This window comes from Loxodonta africana, chromosome 16 (assembly GCF_030014295.1).
Source record: "Loxodonta africana isolate mLoxAfr1 chromosome 16, mLoxAfr1.hap2, whole genome shotgun sequence".
In the NCBI taxonomy this organism is placed as follows: domain Eukaryota; kingdom Metazoa; phylum Chordata; class Mammalia; order Proboscidea; family Elephantidae; genus Loxodonta; species Loxodonta africana.
In genome coordinates this window covers 32,325,513-32,342,796 of record NC_087357.1, presented here as the reverse complement: position 1 = coordinate 32,342,796, position 17,284 = coordinate 32,325,513, and the positions used below count along the sequence as shown (strand labels likewise).

At 56.9% G+C, this 17,284-nt stretch overlaps 2 protein-coding genes across 2 annotated transcripts; both read right to left on the bottom strand.

Moving 5' to 3' along the window:
- Positions 1-2,313: 2,313 nt before the first annotated feature.
- Positions 2,314-8,016, bottom strand: FGF8 (fibroblast growth factor 8). Its single transcript, XM_064269104.1, has 5 exons — positions 7,985-8,016; positions 7,670-7,889; positions 6,877-7,024; positions 3,571-3,677; positions 2,314-2,704 (listed from the first exon to the last, which is right to left on the bottom strand). Exons 1-5 carry the CDS (start codon positions 8,014-8,016, stop codon positions 2,414-2,416), a joined length of 798 nt encoding a protein of 265 aa, XP_064125174.1. The 3' UTR covers positions 2,314-2,413.
- Positions 8,017-13,061: 5,045 nt separating this feature from the next.
- On the bottom strand, positions 13,062-17,229 carry NPM3 (nucleophosmin/nucleoplasmin 3). The gene is made up of 6 exons (XM_003409165.4): positions 15,664-17,229; positions 15,253-15,338; positions 14,904-15,023; positions 14,326-14,419; positions 13,783-13,907; positions 13,062-13,687 (listed from the first exon to the last, which is right to left on the bottom strand). Exons 1-5 carry the CDS (start codon positions 15,782-15,784, stop codon positions 13,792-13,794), a joined length of 537 nt encoding a protein of 178 aa, XP_003409213.1. The 5' UTR covers positions 15,785-17,229; the 3' UTR covers positions 13,062-13,687; positions 13,783-13,791.
- Between the last annotated feature and the right edge of the window lie 55 nt (positions 17,230-17,284).

The following is a 17,284-nucleotide window of genomic DNA, read 5'->3' as shown; positions in this document are numbered from 1 at the left end:
GCCAGGATCACAAGCAGAGAGCCTGACATTCCACTCCCCCCAGACTCCCTCCTACCCTGTGGCTTGCCCCAGGAATTACTCTCAAACAAATGAAATGTGGGTAATTACTGGGCTGGGGGCTGGACAGGGGGCCGTGTAGATGAAAGCGTTTCCTGGACGGTCTCTTCATTTACATGGCATCAGAAGCTGCTCAGAAGGTGTGACTTTTCCCACAGTGAGACCCCAGCTCCTTGCACAATAAAGCCAGGCTGCTCACCCAGAATTAATTAAAGGGGGAGGGGAGGGCATGGAGAGGAGGAGGAGATGCTAAAAGCTAGGAGAGCTGGAAAAGAAATATCTAGAACCCCCTCCCCACATCGCTAGTATCCATGCGCCAGGAGAAACCCACTCTATTCAGAGCCTCTTACCCTCACCCCCCCGGCAGACCAGGAGAGACGAGGTGAGCAGAAGAAGTGTATCCCCAACCTCTCGACTCCAAGGCTCTCCGCAGAGCCCTGGATCCAGCTGGATGGGATGAACCTGGGAATTGTGGCTGCAACCCTGGGAAGCCCACATGGTTAGGAAGCCTTGGGCTGTCTCCCACCAGCAGTGCCAAAAAGTAGGGATCTGGAGGTCTCTGAATTGGGCCAGTAGCTGGGCTGTGGGACCAGACCAGGGGCCCCCTTGAAGAAGGCAGCAGCAGAAGTATCCAAAGTGGGAGCCTCAGAAACGAAGCTGGGGTCAGTTCTGCCCTCAGGAGACCTGCTTCCTCAAGGCTTGGACTCTCCTTCATTATGGTGAGTCTGCCCTCTATGGTGTGATGACATCACTGCTTCACACATACACCATGGCCCATGCCTTCTATCCTACCATGACTGGCTCCACTCCTACCCCAGCTGACCTTGTCTTCCTTACTCCTCAGCAGTCCTCCCTCACAGGCTGGTCCTGCCAACGTATGACCAGCTGCTTCTCCCTGCTGCCATGGCTGGCTTGAGTGTCTGATATATTCCATGTTATACACTGTTTGCTCTGCACTCTCCTCTCCTGCCCCCCACTAAGAAACAAGCCCAGCTTCCCTTCCTTTCCCATCCCAGGCTCAACTCCCTGCCCAATAGACCTGTCTCTCCAGAGGTGGACGTCGTCCTTCCTGGACAACAGTCCTGTGGGGTTGTTTGCAACGCCTGAGCTCAGCACCTTCTGCTAATAGCTTCTCTACCCAGATCTCCCAAAGCTCATGCTTGTTCTGTGTCATCACAGTTGTCAACGCCAGCCTTGGGGGTTTCCCTCCTACATCCCCCCACCTTGGACTCTGGCAGCAGCTCTTTTCACTCATGTTCTGGAGCCTGATACTCAGAGAAAACCAACTCTGTCCCTCACAGAGACCTAGGTAGGCACACAGAGAGAGGCACTTTTTTGAGACTTGCTGAATCCATGCATGGTTGCCAGTCCTAAAAGGTTCATCACTTCTGGCCTTGAGGTGGCCAGGGAAGCCTGAGCAATGACTCCTGCCAATAGAGAGGAGGTCCATGTCTGAGAGCTCCTAGGACCAGCTAAGAGTCTTCTTGCCCCTCCCTGCCTCCATCCTCCCAGACAACGCCTCTAGTGACAATGATGGGGAAGCCTGGTAGGCTTGGGTCACCCAGTCAGGCTGGAGGAAGGCTCCAGGGGCCTAATTTGCTGCATCTCCCAGCTGCCTGCCTGAAGGGGCAGGACGAGGAGGGAAGTGACCCTGGCGGGACTCTCTCTCTCCAACACACGTTTTTAATATGCAAGTTAAAAAAATATTTCGATCATTTAATGGAGCCCTGGTGGCGCAGTGGTTAGGAGCTCAGCTACTAACCAAAAAGTCAGCAGTTTAAATCTACCAGCCGCTCCTTGGAAACCCTATGAGGCAGTTCTACTCTGTCCTATAGAGTTGCTATGAGTCTGAATCAACTTGACAGCGTTGGGTTTAGTACACAACTTCCTTCTACTGACACCTACCCCTAAAAGAACTGACCAATGTCGCAACCCTTCCCTCCCTGCTCCCACCTGAGGGTGCAGTGGAGTCCTTGGCTGCCTGGCCAGCTCACTCTGTGGGTCCTGGGGATGCAGTGTACCTCTCCTAGGCTAGAATAAGGCTCCCCTACCCACCCCATCCCCAGGGAATCCCCTGCCAGAATCCCAGTCTATGCCACTAACAGGCCTTCCTGAGTGAAGAAGACAGAGGACACCACAACCAAGTGGAATACAAAAATAGAGCCTCTCTTGTTTAAAAAAAAAAAAAAAAAAACCAACAGCAAACAATTATCAACAACTAGAACCGGGGCTCCCCCAGCTCCTCCCCCAGCCTTCAGCAGCGCAGCTCTCATCTTGCTCAAGTTTCTCTTATTTTGCTCCCATCAAGATGAAATTCTCCGTTGTTCGGAGTTGCAGGGAGGGGCTGGGCAGGCGCCTATCGGGGCTCTGGGGCCCAAGTCCTCTGGCTGCCCCGCAGGCTGCGCGTGAAGGGCGGGTAGTTGAGGAACTCAAAACGCAGGCTCTGCTCAGTGGTGTGGTGGCCGCGGGGCAGCCGCTTCATGAAGTGGACCTCACGCTGGTGCTGCCGTGTCTTGGAACCCTTGCGGGGCCGGCCCTTGCGAGTGAAGGCCATGTACCAGCCCTCATACTTGGCATTCTGCAGGGCCGTGTAGTTGTTCTCTAGAACGATCTCCGTGAAGACGCAATCCTTGCCTTTGCCGTTGCTCTGCAGGTAGGGGGGCCAGACACGGTGTTACTGGGCTCCGTGCAGGGCCCCCCCACCAGAGGCAGAGGGCAAGCGGCCCCAGACAGCAGGTGGGCACCCCAGCAGATGGTGAGGTGGGCACCCGCTCTCTAATCCCTCACAACCCGCAGCCCACCCGGCAACTTCCTGTCCTCCCGGGCAGCAGTGACACATGGTTGTCTACAGAGGGGCTGGGCCCCAACACAGAGAGGCAGAGAGAGGGGCCCAGACCCTGCCTGCTCTGGCCTCCTGCCCACCAGTCTGGCCAGAGCTGCTAGGGCCGTTTCCCCACCTGCCCCCTCAGTCCCTGAGGATTCCAGCTCCCTGGCCCTAGGGCAGCCACCCTATGGGGGAGGGGAGGCCTGTGGGGAGGCTCTGAGCCCCAAGCCCCAGAAGCCTAGGAAGAGGGGAGCTTGGGGCTGGAGAGGAGCCGTGACTAATGGGGCCATTTCAGAGCTAGGCTGAGGGGCTGGGCCTGCGGCTTACTGAACATTCCAAATGCTGGTACCATGTAATTGGACATAATAGCAAAGCAATTTGGCGATTTGTTAAAAAGATATATGGAATTTACCAACCCCCCCACCTCCAGCCCCTTCCCTAGCCTTCCTTCTTCCTCCTTAGCCTTTATAGCTTTCCGTCTGTCTCTCATGCAGTTTCCTTCTCCCTCTCCTCCCCCGCCCCCACTCCAATCATTAGGTAGCTCAAGGTGGCTCTGTGTGTCTCTCTGCCCACCATGCTGAGATGGGAGGCACAAGGCTGTCCTGTAGGAACTCAGCCAGCTCAGCCTGCTCCCCAGACCCTAGGGTCTCCGCAGGCCCCAGGGGCCCACCTTCCTTCTGGGGCCTCACCTTGGCAATCAGCTTCCCCTTCTTGTTCATGCAGATGTAGAGGCCGGTCTCAGCGCCTCGAACTCGCACTCGGCTCCCAAAGGTATCTGTCTCCACAATGAGCTTTGCTATCGGGGACGGTAGGAGGGCCAGTTACTGAAAGGACCTTGACCCCCACCATTCCATGTCCTCACCCTACCTGGCCTGCAGACTTGTCACATCCCAGCAGTCACCGCTCCAAGGGCCAGGCACCCAAGAGGTGCTACTGATGGGCTATGCAACCCTGAGAAAGTCAAGTTTTGGGCTTCTGACCTGGGTTTACAGAGGGATTGGGGTGAGATCATGGTTTACAAACTGGGTTCTGCAGAGGGGTCTTGGGTCCATTCAATCAAAAAAGCTGATTCCTCCCAACTTCTTTTTAAACCAGACAGTGCTGATTTTTATGTCAAGGCTCCAAGTAAAATTTTATTTGATCTGCATGCCACTGTTAACCAAAAGATCTCTGAGGTTCCTTCCAGCTCGAAATATCATGTGCACATGCCGCACAGCTCCTGACCAACATCCCAGGTGCAGCAGTGACTTCAAGGCCGGAGGCTGAATATAACAGCACTCTCTCCTGCTTCCGCCACTTTGGGTTCTAACTCAGCCTTGGCCATCCCCCAGCCCTGCAGCAGTCCTGTCTGCTGAGAAGGGGATAGAGATGGAGCTGACCCTCCCTACATATACAGCCCAAAGCCAGCTGCTTTCCAAAACTGCAGACACCAGCTGAGAGGACCATGTCCCTTCCCCACTGCTTCCCAGTCACCATCGTCCCTAGCCCCAGTGTCCAGAAATCGACGACTCAGTAGCCTTTTCTCCAATAACCCCTGTCAGAGGTGTGTTTCTTACCGCAGTGACCAAACACTTTCTATGGGCAAGGAGAGGAGACAATCAGGTGTGCTGGCCTCTCAAGTCTGGAAACTGGAAGATGGGGCCTGAATTCTGTGCTCCCTCCCTACCCACCCCTTTTAGACATCCAGCTGGCCACAGAAGCCCCAGTACCCATCCACCAGAGCACATTCCTCCCTCTGAGGCTGACCCCAAGAAGGGAGGGGGCTGAGTTAGCTGTCTGGGATGGGGCAGAAGGGGCTAGCTAGGTCTCCTGCCCTCCCCACTGCAGAGCCCAGCCTCTTCTCTCCTTGAGAAAGCAGTTCCCAACCAGCACTGACACACTGGCACCTTCCCTGTGCCTGAGATGAATCAGAGGGTAGGGATGGCACCAAGGTCATTAAGGCAGCCTTACTGCCCAGCCTGTGGCTGCCCCCCATTCACACAGACACTGCTCTGGGACTCAATGGCTAAGTCCCCACTCTGGCCCCAAGTCAGCTGGGGAAATGCAGCTGTCACCTTCCCTCCTGCCCACCTTCTCTTGGACCCAGTCAGGCTGCTCACCCCTCTCCCAGTCTGGCTCCCAGAACAAGGAGCAACCACTTCTAAGGACACCGATAGAAACAGAGTGAGGGGACCTCACTCTGAGGATTCTGGCCACACAGGACAGCTAGGGATGGAGTGGGTCCCTCTCTTCCTTCCTGGAACCCATGAAGAAGCAATTGGGATCTCTCTGCTGTGCTCCCCCAGACTCCTCCTGTCCTGGCTCCACACCCCAAACCTCTGCTCTGACTCTTGGGGCCTCCAACTCTATATCTGCCCTGCAAGCAGGAACCAGAGGACCTAGGAAGCCTCCTATACGTCTGTGGAGAGAAATGGACACCAGAACTCTGAGCTCTGAAGACTAATTCCCCTGCCACCATTTAGCTTCCCCTTCCTTCCTCAGAATCCAAGGATGTCGGGCCATTTGCTCCATCGGAGCAAACCCAGGATGAGCCAGGCCTTCCTTTCCTTTCCTAGGAAGCTGAGAAGGGCAGCAAGCAGCCAGTTTGGAGGGACAAAGGGACGGTAGGCCGGCCCTGCCAGCCCAGCAGGGGAGCTGGGCCACCGGGCAGGCAGCCCCCACCCCCACCCCCACCCCCACCCCCCCACCCCCACCCCCACCCCCACCCCCCACTCTGAGAGCCCCCACTCTCCTTCCCAGATGGATCTGGGGAGCTGGGGCCACAGTTTACAGCGGCTTTCCCAACCGGGTTTTTGGAAAGCTTAACATTTTCAAACCTATTCTTCCACCCCAGTGACAGATTTATCCCAGGAAAATTATGTCTCCTTCCCTGGCTTTGAAGGGAAGTCAGCTACGTCGATGCAGAAAAAATGCAGCGAGACATACTCGATCCCCCAAACTGGCTCGAGAAGAGGAGAAAGTATTCAGGAAATGTTAAAAAAGGTGAAAGTAAGAAGAGTTTTAATCGCTCTGCCAGACGCGGGGGTCTCTCCAGAGATTCATAGAGAACAATCTTGAACCTCTTTTTTAACATTTACAGACTTGCAACTCCTTTCAAACGCCACATCTGAAAAAAGGCTTGTTCTTTTTCTGTTTTATATCAGTCTTCATTTTTCTTCTTAGCTCTTAAAAAGCCTCACCTTTTTATTACATTTTAATAGAGTCTTCCCCTCTCCTTTCATGCTTGTTTAACTTGGTCATTATTTAAAGGTTTTTAAACTCACAATAATCATTCTCTAAAAACAACACCCGCCGCCCAGAGGGCTTGCTTTTCTCTTGGTGCATCCAGGACTCTGGAAATTGGCCCGGTTTCAAGGCAGGAATATTGAATGTTTTAGAAATCAATCAGTCCTCAGCCTCTCCACCAGGCAGTAGCTCCCTGGACTTAACACCCCACGGGGAGCTGAGAGCTCTGCCCTAGCTGCTGGGGTCCCTAGGCAATTCGAGGGACCTTTTCAAGACTAGTTCCCAGGTGAAATCGACCCTTCTGATCCAAGTCTTTAAAGGCTCACAGCACCCCCTTTTCCAAGTTGGGAGAGTTGGGGGGATTTCTCTCCTCATTCCCACCCTTTTTGTGGGCCCTAACCACATATCCTCTTTCAAGAGCTTCCCTTAAATCTGGGCCCCCTCCCCCGAACCCCCTGCCTCCACCTGCAGTGGAGGTGGGGTGTATGAAGGGGGGTGTGTAAAGGGAGATTCCTGGATTCATTCATCTGCCGGGTAGGGAAGGGGGCACCTGTGGGCCAAGTACTCCCGGAGGTCCCTTCCCCAGCCCTCCCTTCTCCAGCCGACCTTTAAGATACCTTTTTTTGCCTTAACTCCTTCATCTCTGAGCTGGGAAGCCTGCGGGCCTCCAGCCAGCGCAGACGGGACTGGGCGGTCCAGTCACAGCCTGTGAGCCGGGTCATGTTCCACTAGCTACCTTTGCGGCCATGGTGCACCGCAGCCCGCCTTACCGAAGGGGTCGCCGTCCTCTGCCATGGCGTTGATGCGCTTGTTGGCCAGGACCTGCACGTGCTTCCCGCTGGTGCGGCTGTAGAGCTGGTAGGTCCGGATGAGGCGGCGGCTGAGCTGATCCGTCACCAGGCTCTGCTCCCTCACATGCTGTGTAAAATTAGGTGAGGACTGAACAGTTACCTTTAGGAAATTGAAAAATACACAACACGCCATTATAATGCTACTCTGCCCAGGGGCCCAAGCGGCCCCCATGGCCCTGCGCACCCCTTCCGCTGCCCCAGACAGCCGGCAGGGCCTGGACCCCAACATACCGGCTCAGGCACCACAGCCCACCTAAGATAGTCGTGCAGACCCAGCCTGGGATGAAGGAGGATCTAGACCCACCTGTTGGGAAACACCCTGCGCTCTGCGCCAGTTCGGAAGAGGGGAGCAAGCCCCTAAACAGGGCAGGTCTCCACCCAGCCTTCCTAGAGGAGCAGGGCGCTTTTAAGTGGGGAGGTAGCGTTACTCGCCCGGTGACATTTATAAAGACAAATTTACGGAGCAAATGTTGCGAGCGCAGAGGGCCTGGGCGCCGGATCGCTTGGCCGGGTCGGCCAAGGCTCCCCAGAGTGCCCCGGAGAGGTTCCCAGCGACAATCACCCAGACTTCTCCAGACATCACCCCCGGTCGGCTGCCTCTTTCCTCAGCGGGCAGGTACGGCTGCCCACAGAGTCCCCGTGCACCCCGACCTATAGGATGCGTGGGACACGGCGCTGGACTCAGCCCCTGCGTTCTAGCCTTGCCAGGCACTTGCTGTGTGACCTTAGGCAGAGCGCTACCTCTCTGTTCCTCAGCTCCCTCCACGAGGTAGCTCGTGGTTGGGTTTCTAAGGAGCCCTGCCGCCCTGGCCTCAGGGTGCGTCCTCCTGCCCCTGCCCGACATTTGCCAATCGGCGTCCCCACCCGGCTCCCGCCTCCGCGCAGAGCTCCTTACCTGGGCTTGGAGGCAGAGAACCAGCAAGTGCAACAGCCTGCGGGAGACAAAAGCGGGCGGGAGAGGGGCGCGGGGTGAGCCGCGAAGGCGCGGGGGCGTGGGCCGGGCGGGGACCGGGGCGCGGGGACTTACAGGCAGCTCAGCGCGGAGCGGGGACTGCCCATGGCGCGCAGCCCGGGAGCGCGGAGAGCCCGGCGGGATCACGCCGTCCCGCAGGCGGTCCGGGGGGACAAGCGGGGCGCGGTGGCGGCCGAGGAAAGGTTGGGCGCAGGAGCCCAGCGGCGATGCCGACGCGGCTCCGCGGGGCCCGTGGACTGTCGTGCTCTCCCGCGCGCGGTGCCGCGCTGAGTCGCCTGCGCCGCTGCCGGAGCCGGTGGCGGCTGGCTGCTCGGGAGCCGGAGCAGGCGGAGGGTAACGGGCCAGCGGGCGGGTGGGGAGGTGGGGAGGGAGGGGGAAGGGTGGGCGGGGGGCGCCGCACCGGGTGCGAGGGGGGAGCGCGGGCGGGCGGCCGGAGCCGCAGCCCCCGGCTGGGAGCAGGGCCGGGACGCAGCCCGGGGCGGGGCGGGGCGCCTGGGGCGGGGCAGCCGACGGGGCTGGGATTGGGGGTCGGGGCGAGGGGAGGGGTCTAGGCACCCGCAGGAGGGCGGGGACGGCCCTGTGGGCACCTCCCCCACCCCGGCCTGTCCACTCGCGCGCTCTGGGGGCTCGGACACTCGGGGATGTGGTCGCCTCGGGCTGCCGGCTCTGTGGGGCCCGGGAGACCCTCGGCCGGAGTTCCCTGTACCGCCCGTGCGCCTGAGTCCGACGGTGCCCTTTCCCCGCCTTGGGGCCGGGTCCGCAGATGCCTCTGAGCAGCCACCTACTGTGTGCTCGGGCCGGGCCTGCGGGTGGCGGCTGTCCCTAACAGTGACTGACCGGCAGTGCGCCCGTCTCTCGCACAGTGCTTGCGTGTGCGATGGGGGGACCCAGCTCCCCCCATCTTTCCGCAGAGTGCCCCGCCCTGCCGGTCTCGCCTATCTTGCTCAGTTTCTAAGGAGGCTCTGGGAGCAAGAAATGCCTGCCTATTATCGCCATCACCCGTGTCTCTGTCCCCCTTTCCCTACACACACACACTAGACCAAAGCTTGGGAGGACCCATCAGCACCCATGTGGAAAGGGGAGCCCAGAGGTTCCTGAGAGAGCTCACTGCTCTGCAGACTAGCAGGCAGAGGGAGCAAAGAATGACTCTTAGCTGCTTTTCTTGACCCTCAGCTGCTTTTCTTAAGAGACTTAATCTTGGAGCTGCGGCCCTGTCCCTCTGAATGCCCATCTTTTGTGCATTTAACGGGTATTTACACACCCACTGTGTACTAGGAACTAACCTGTGCTTTGTGTCAACAAGCTAGTGAGGTAGGCAACAAAGAAGGTAGGGGCTTGTCTAAGCCTTTCCTTGTCCCAAAATCATGGCTTTTCCACAGGGGCTCCTGGAACCCCTGAATAGTGCTGCTTCTGTGGGAGCAGCCTGGGTGGGTAGAGGTGCCCCAGACAGGTACTTCTGATAAGCAGGTGGAGCCACAGGTGCCCTACCCAGCTGCTGCCTTCACCCACAACCCCCCTCAACCGGCCCCCACGTCCCTGGGGGCAGGGCTGGAGGGGGTAGGATGGGTCCAGGAAGCCATCAGGACAGAGGTGGCAGGCAGGCCCTTGTCCAGTAGCACAGCCAAGTTCTGCCTACCTCCCCACTCCCTGTACCCCATGTTTCCCACTCCCAGCCATCAACGGAAACACTGAGCAATGAGTGGAGGGGAGCCAGGGGACTTGTCCCAGGCTCCCTTCCCAGAGAAGTTGCCTCCTTGTTACCTTCTCCAGGTTTCTGCTCATTCAGCTAGCTCTTGCCCACACTGACCCCAGGCAGGGGCCATGTCTTACTAGTTCGGAACTTTACAGCTCATGGGCCAGAACTGGGTAGAGTTGCTCTGCATTGAGTGTTTACTGAATGAATAAATGAATGATGGGGACACTGGGTGAGCTTTCAGACCTTAGCCCATGTGCAACTTCCCCAGTGAGACTTGTCTTCATCCTCCCCCCCGCCATAGATATTAATTGTAAGCACCACCATTTATTGAGCACTTGTATCTGCCAAAGGTTTGGCATGCCTGTCTCCTTTCAGCGCTTTGGGAGGCAGGCCCATCAGAGGAGAGGTCAGGCAGTCTCCAGGTGCTCACAGCCCTCCTCAAGGTGTCATCACTTTCTTAGAAGCCTGCGTGGTGGCTTATTAAGTGTCTACCTCCCCCTCTGCACTGGAATGTAAGCTTCAGGAGGGCAGAAACGATGACTGTTTGCTCAGCATCTTAATCTCATGCCCTGCCTATAGCAATGTTTGTTATCTGAAAATGTTTATTTGTATGGATCAACGAGTGAATGAATGAGCGGAGAGATGGAGAGCAGGGGAAAGGGAAGAGTCTTCTCCCCACTGCGGAGCCAGCCCTCAGAAAAGTCTGATGGGAACAGCAGAAAGCAGGACCCCGGCAGAGGTCAGGGGAGCCAGTCTGCCTGTAGTATGTATAGGTCCTGGGTTCCCAGCCAGGACCACTCTGGGCACTTGTCCTTCCCTACAGAGGTGGGGGTGGGGGCGGGGCAGAGCACCTGGTTCAGAATAGCCTCAGTCTTGATTCTGGAGCCCCTAGAAGGCTCTGAGGGCCCTGAGCTGAACCATAATGCTCTTCACCCCCTCACCCCTCCAGAGAAAATGGGATCCTGGAGCCTGAAGAGGCCGAGGTCAGGGTTTCAAACCTGCGCCTTCACCTCTGCCAAGGGGCCTCTGCAGGAGAACTGCTTTCCACTTGGAGACCCTCCAACAACTGCACTCTCACCCCTAGTCATAGTTCATTTTGGAGGGAATCCTTTCCTCCGACCCAGAGTCGGGGTCTCTGGAGGCCGGGGGGCGGGGGGCGGGCGATAGGGACACCTTCGCAGCAGGCGCCCCTTCTCTCCGGGCACAGCCCCATGACAGACAGATGCAAATGTTGGCCGGGGCCCCCGCAGGCCGTTCCCTCCCTCCCGCGCTCTCTCGCCTCCCGGTCAACTCGCTCCTTCCTTTATCTTATCAAAGCCCCGTAATTACAATTGCTATTTTGTTTCCTAGAATCTGCAATCAGAGCTCCCGGGCCCTGACGAGGGAGCGCCTGTCAACCTGATCGCTGAGTGACAGCCCGGCCACCTCCCCTGGTGCCCCCACACTCCGCAAACACAAACACACACGCACACACACACACTCCCTGAAAACACAAACACACACTCTTCGCCAACGCAAACACGCCCTCGCCGGGACCCAAACACGCACCTTCTGCCTCTTCCCAAACGCACCCCTGGCCGCGACCAGGTGCGGGCCAGTCAGATACCCACCGGCCACTGCCGCCCCGACTGCAGCTAGCTCTGGCGGCCGCCCCCTGTGCCACGAGTTCAAAGCGCCGCGGACTCCTGCCCACCGTTCAAATGCAAATCGCCCAGACAGCGTTAAACAGTTGGGGTATCTGTCTGGGAGTTCTCTGCCCGGAGCCCCCCAATACGGGTCTGTCTCTCCTACAGCGGTCGGCAGCCCCAGCGTGCGCCTTCAGCCCCCAGCGCTTTAGGGCCAAAGCGAATTGGCAGCACACCTACTGTGCACTGAGGGGGAGGGGTGAGGAGAAGAAACAATTCCCAGCTCTGTCTCCCGGGCACCCGAACGGGCCTGGAAACTCCAGGACGAGGAGGCTGATGTGGATTGGGCCCCCGCTGCGGGCAGGAGCGCGGTCAGCGCCGCCGGGGCCCTCGGGAAGCCAGAACAGGCAAACCGCGGCGGAAGGCACGGAGCCATCAGCGGCCAAGCGGGGGGTTAATATCCGGGCGGGGCCACCGCAGGGGGTAGATGGGTCGGCTTGGGAGGCATCCCCCGAGAGATGACTTTTCGCTGCACTGGGCGGGTTTCCCGCGCCTCCAACAAAGCACGTGCCGAAAGTTAGGAAGCTGACGGCGAGAGAAGGGAAGGGCAGGACCACCACCGCCGGCTTCCCCTGCTCTAACCCAAGTCCTTCCCAGAAACGAATGAATGAGTGAATGACAGCCTTAGTGACTTATCCCCTCGCCTTCCGCCTGAAGGCCGGTCGCCCAGCCGCCTAGTCAGGCACATAGGCCCCTGCACCAAGGCGCGCGCGCCTGGCACCCCTAGAGAGGCCGCTTGGGGAGCGACACGGTCAGGGGCGTCCTCTCGGCTGTTTCAGCCTCGCCCACCAGAGGGCGCCAGCTCCCCGCCACGTGCCAAGAAGAGGCGAATGGCTGCGAGCTCGACTGCCCCCTCCACCCTGGCTCCCTGGGGGAAACACTTCAGGAAACTCCTCATGGAGCGGGGAATGCGGCTTGTGACCCTGACCGTCGCAACACAAAGGGGTCTTTTTCCTTGTCTTCAATTTGAGGAAGAAGGGAAGTTGAAAATAAGACCCCCCCCTCCCCGCCCCCCAGCTTCTCACCCTTGTGGGAAAGGGAACCTCCTTCTCCAGGGATGGCTGTGGAGCAGGGAGGACTTCTCCGTGCTGTGGGGGCACTCCCTCCAGTTTATTTCACCGGACCAGTATCGGCCCCTTTCAGTTATCTAGGCCTCCCTCTCACTTGGCCACTCACTTCCCCAGCAGCTGGTGGCACTGTGGTCTGTTCCCCACAGGCCCTGGTCTCTGTGCATCCTTAGCCTGTCTGGCCCCTGGCTGTCTCAGGAGGTAACTTTTTGTTTGTTTGTTGGGCACTGACGCTCCCCTCAACACAGCTGCTGAACTGCTGACCCCGGGGCTGGTTACACACACTCTAGAGCACACCAGGTACATCCAGGTCTCTTCCTGGCACAGCAGCAGCCAAGGCCCAGAACCTCGCGATTCCAGGTACCAGAGACCCCCAGACCAGGCAGTATGCTGGAACCCTTTAGCCCAGGAGGCCAATTCCCAGGAGCCCCTCTCTGCCCCCATATGCCAGGCCACCCGGATTCTGGTTTCCTTGTCACCCAATCTGGCCAACCCCCTCCATCTGGCACCTGGAATCAGGTTTCTAAGCGCCCAACCCTGCCTGCCTGCAAGACTCAAAGGAGGAGCAAAGACTGACCCCCACCAGACCCCTCACAGGCCCTCCCTGGACTTGAGCCCCCTTCATGGGGCTAGGGATGCACATTCCTCAGGCAGCTTAAGCCCCCTTATCTGCCCCCTGCCCATCAGCCTGAGTGCTGACAGAGGCCCAGACCCCTTGTTTGGACACTGATAACCTCCTGGAATGGCCCTCCCCCACCCACAGGGCTGGTAAAGGTCTAGGTGTTGGGAGGTCCCCTTCCAGCAAGAGAGTTGGAGCCCAGGCCCCAGGGATACCAGGATCCCACATTTCCCTATACTCTCCCAGGCCCAGGGCCACCCTCGATGCTGCCACAGTGCCACCTGGTGGTCCCTAGGGGAATGTCATCCCAGCACAGGAAGAAGCCACTCATGATTTGCAAAAAAACTCATGCTATTTTATTTCAACCTTTATCCAAAAATATAAAAAGGGGTAAAAATGCGTAGTCCTGAGCTTCAACTACTGACCTCCAATCTTCATGGGAAGGTGGGTGGGAGAGAGGGTCAGAAGTCCCAAATTCCTCCCACCCCTAGAGAGAAGGAAAGCCCCAGACATGGCTAGGTCTACAACAGGACCCTAAGTAAAATGGGCCCCCTTTTCTCCTAGCACCAACCCAAGCACCCACCACCCCCTGCCCCAAACCCCCCTCTTCAACAGAGAAGAAACATTTCAAATTCTTGAGACTTGTCCAGGAACATGGTGCATGGCACAAGTCACAGGCTGCTAGCTGACCTGAGGAGAGCAGATAAGGGCTCAGCATCTAGACCCCTACCTGCTCCTCTTGCCTCCTCCCCAGCCCACACCTCCCTGCTCCGTCCCTGACTCACCAAGGTGGGCTAGGGCCTGCCCCCTTGCTTCTTGGCAGGCAAGACAGGGCACAACTCAGCTTCCTCCTCCTCACTGTCTTCTTCCTCGCTCTCCTCCTCCTCAGAAACATCATTGCTTATAGTAACTGGTAGACACACAAGCAATAAGGGGGACGGGAGGAAGGCTGAAGCCATTCCTCCTTCACACCACGTCATTTATTGGGCAATTCTTAATTATAGGCCTTGTGGTGCTAGGCTTACAGGGACCCTGACCGCCCATAGCTTATAGTCTAGTTGGAATGAGTCTTAGCCACCAATTGGGTGCCAAAGAGCTACAGGAGTACACATCAATGGAGCAGGAGAAGCTGGGCCAGGTTCCATGAAGGAGGTGGGCTTGAGCAGAAGAGTGGAGGATACATGATGCAAGGGGCATAGCCTAGGGGAGGGGAGCATGTAGGGTCTGTATAGGGACTGCACCGCGCAATGAAGTGGAAATGGGGCAGGAGTGTGGGGAGGCCTGGAGTGGACTGGAGGCAAAGGAGAAGGCCCTCCCCTCACTCTCACCAATCTGGTGCCGCCCAGTGATTCGCACAGGGCCAGAGCCTGACTTTAGGCGGAAGGTTACAGGTGGTTGGAGCTGGAAGTCATCGAGGCTGAGCTGGAGGAAGAAAATGATAAAGGCTTGACCCCTTCCAGTCCTCACCCTGTCTGGTAGTGAGTCCCAAAGCTTTCAATCTCCAGCCAACCCCCACTCCCACCCCCCCAGGCAGGGGTGGATTATCCAATAAGATAAGCACAGCACTTGCCTTGCTTACCAGATCATCTGTAGTGAACATACCACATGTGAAACTTTTCACTGTAGACTATTAAGTCAGCACAAGTAAGCCCGTGCTTACCTTGCTTGCTGGGTCATTCACCCCTGTCAGGGATTGCAAATTTAAAGAGAGGCTTTGATTCTCTAAGAAGGTGCTGTGGGGTTGAAAGAGAGACAAATGCCAGCCATATCTAGAAGCAAAATCACTGATGTGGTGAAAAATGTGAAATTATTCACTACAGATGATCTGCTAAGCATGATAAACACCATGCTTACTTTGCCTATTGGCTAATTCGCCCCTGCCCCCAAGTATGGCTTAAGAACTCACCATGGGTTGGCAGGACAACTTCAAGTTTGCCACAGGGACTGCAATCTCCTGATGGTCATGGTTTCGTGCTACAACTTCCACCACATTACATTCATCCTTGGCCCCCTCGGTGAGGCAGAGCTGGGAAAGGTACACAGGGCTTCTACGTCTTGCAAGGCTTGAGGTGGAGCCATCTGCCCTAGAACTTGCTCAAACTCAAAGGTGCCTGGATAACCTTGCCGACGGAGTTGCCCATGTGGGGGTGAAGCAGAGGAGGTGACTCCCAGTAAAGTGGAGGAGGGAGAGGCTTGCCTAAGCTGAGCTAGTCTTCGCTGTACCCGCCGCCCCCTACCTCCTGCCTTTCCCTCACCATGGTCAAGGCCAGCACGTGCTCGGCATCATCCTCTTCCTCTACCTTGAAGGTGAAGGAGCGGGTGCGCCCAGAGAGCTCACAACCTGGGAGAAAGAACAGTGGAAGTGTGCGCGTGGGGCGGGAACATTTCACCAAGCCCCCGTCACGTGCAACCATCGACTGACCGGCACGTTACACGCCCAGCAAACGTCCCTTCTTAGAAACACCTGGGGCGCTCCCCACTGGGTTCAGGGCCCGCCGTCTTCTTCCGCTCGAGCGTCGGCGCGCGGGGCCCGCTGTCGTCAAGGTCGGCGACGGAGTCCCTCCATCCCCACCCACGTCGTGCACCCAAACGGATTCCTGTGCCTCATCCCCGCCGTTTACCTAGGCCGCCTCAGCTCCACCCCCATCCCTTCCTTTCCCCAATACCGAAGAAAAAACTGTCCATAGTGACTGGGGCCGGGACGCGCAGGCCTCCGATACCCCCCGCCCGGGCTCGGCTTTCCCGGCTCAGGAACGCTAAGGCGGCGGCGGCGGTGGCGGCGGCCATGCTGCAAGAACCTTCTTGAAACTCCGCCTCCGACACGTACAAAGCCAGTGACACACGGCCAGTTCCGGCCCCGCCTCTTAAAGGAGACTCCCAGACTGAGAATGGACCGAGGTGGGACCGGTGCCTGGCTTCCCGCCCAGGAGGCTTCTGCTCAGACCTGTGTCAAGACCGCAAAGAAAGGGCGTAACATTACAGAAGCATGGATTTGGGGTTACTGTTAACGTCCTTGCTTATTTCCACGATCAAGGCTCTGTGAAAGCATCTTCTGCCTCCCTTTTCTTCAGCCCCTTGTTGTTGGGTGCTGTCAAGTGGGTTCCGACTCATAGCGACCCTCTATCAAGCATGATGTCCTTCTCGAAGGACTGATCCCTCCTGACATATCCAAAGTACGTGAGACAAAGTCTCGCCATCCTTGCTTTCTAAAGAGCATTCTGGTTGTACTTCTTCCAATATTTGTTGATTCTTCTGGCTGTCGTATATTCACTATTCTTTGCCAACACCCTAATTTAAAGACATCAATGCTTCTTTCTTCCTTATTCATTGTCCAACTTTCGGTATGCATATGATGCAACTGAAAATACCACGGCTTGGGTCAAGCACACCTTAGTCCTCAAAGCGACACTTCTGCTTTTTAACACTTAAAGAGGTCTTTTGCAGATTTGCCCAATGCAATATGTCGTTTGATTTTTTGACTACTCCTAGCACCCTCTATAGTTGCCCACTCTTCCAACCCAGAGTAAGATTTGTTGAGGAACGGAGGTAAGCCTTTCCTACTCCCTTCCCTAGCATAGGCAGGTTTCAGGGCAGCCTGAGTTCTTACAAAAGGATATGTACTTAACAGCTTCATGCTTGGTGTAACTTTTGACCCAAGAGAAGCCAAGGAGCCTGAAGACTTTCCATTCCAGGTTATTTCCACTCAAACTCACCCCAACTCCTCCATCTTCCTAGCCTAAGCATCTCCAAGATACGCTTCCTGCCCAAATGACACTTTCCTGTAGCACACTTGCCCCCCTCAACTGTCTTCTTTGAGCATCATATGCTTGCCTTGCTAGTAGAGCACAAGTTAGCTCAGATGTGGGACCCACTGCTTGCTCTGACAGAACCACCCTTTACACCGTCTTTGAATTTGATTCCAAAATAGCCCAAGCACATCCTTCCTCCTTGGATTCTTCCCAACCTCACACAATTTGGGTTACTCCCCCCACCCGACCCTATCTTTCACCTTTTGAGCAAGAATCAGGCGAATTCTGCATTCCCTACCCTATTAGATGGCAGATAATCTTTCAAACTAGCTTTCCTATTTTACACCCAGGTTACAACTGTGGCAAGAGGTGACTTGGCCAGGAACTGGTCTGCTTTTTTAGGCTTGTGCCCCTGCCTTGATGATAATCTGGAAGGAAACCCTTTAGACAGACAGCAGTGGGGAAAACTGCCTTCAAGATCTAGGCCCAAACTTCAAACAGCTGTGGAAATAAGTAATGCCTGCTTGTAGGCAAGGTG

Bases quoted from the DNA above. Each gene is read 5' to 3' on its own strand.
- FGF8 (XM_064269104.1), bottom strand. From the start codon at position 8,016: ATGGGCAGTCCCCGCTCCGCGCTGAGCTGCCT. The intron at 7,025-7,669 runs GTGCCTGGCAAG...AATTTTACACAG, and splicing joins TGCCTAAGGTCACACAGCAA to CATGTGAGGGAGCAGAGCCT. The intron at 3,678-6,876 runs GTAAGGCGGGCT...CGTCCCCGATAG, and splicing joins AGAGGACGGCGACCCCTTCG to CAAAGCTCATTGTGGAGACA.
- NPM3 (XM_003409165.4), bottom strand. From the start codon at position 15,784: ATGGCCGCCGCCACCGCCGCCGCCGCCTTAGCGTTCCTGAGCCGGGAA. The intron at 15,339-15,663 runs GTATTGGGGAAA...TCTTTCTCCCAG, and splicing joins TATGGACAGTTTTTTCTTCG to GTTGTGAGCTCTCTGGGCGC. The intron at 14,420-14,903 runs GTGAGTTCTTAA...TTCTTCCTCCAG, and splicing joins AGTTGTCCTGCCAACCCATG to CTCAGCCTCGATGACTTCCA.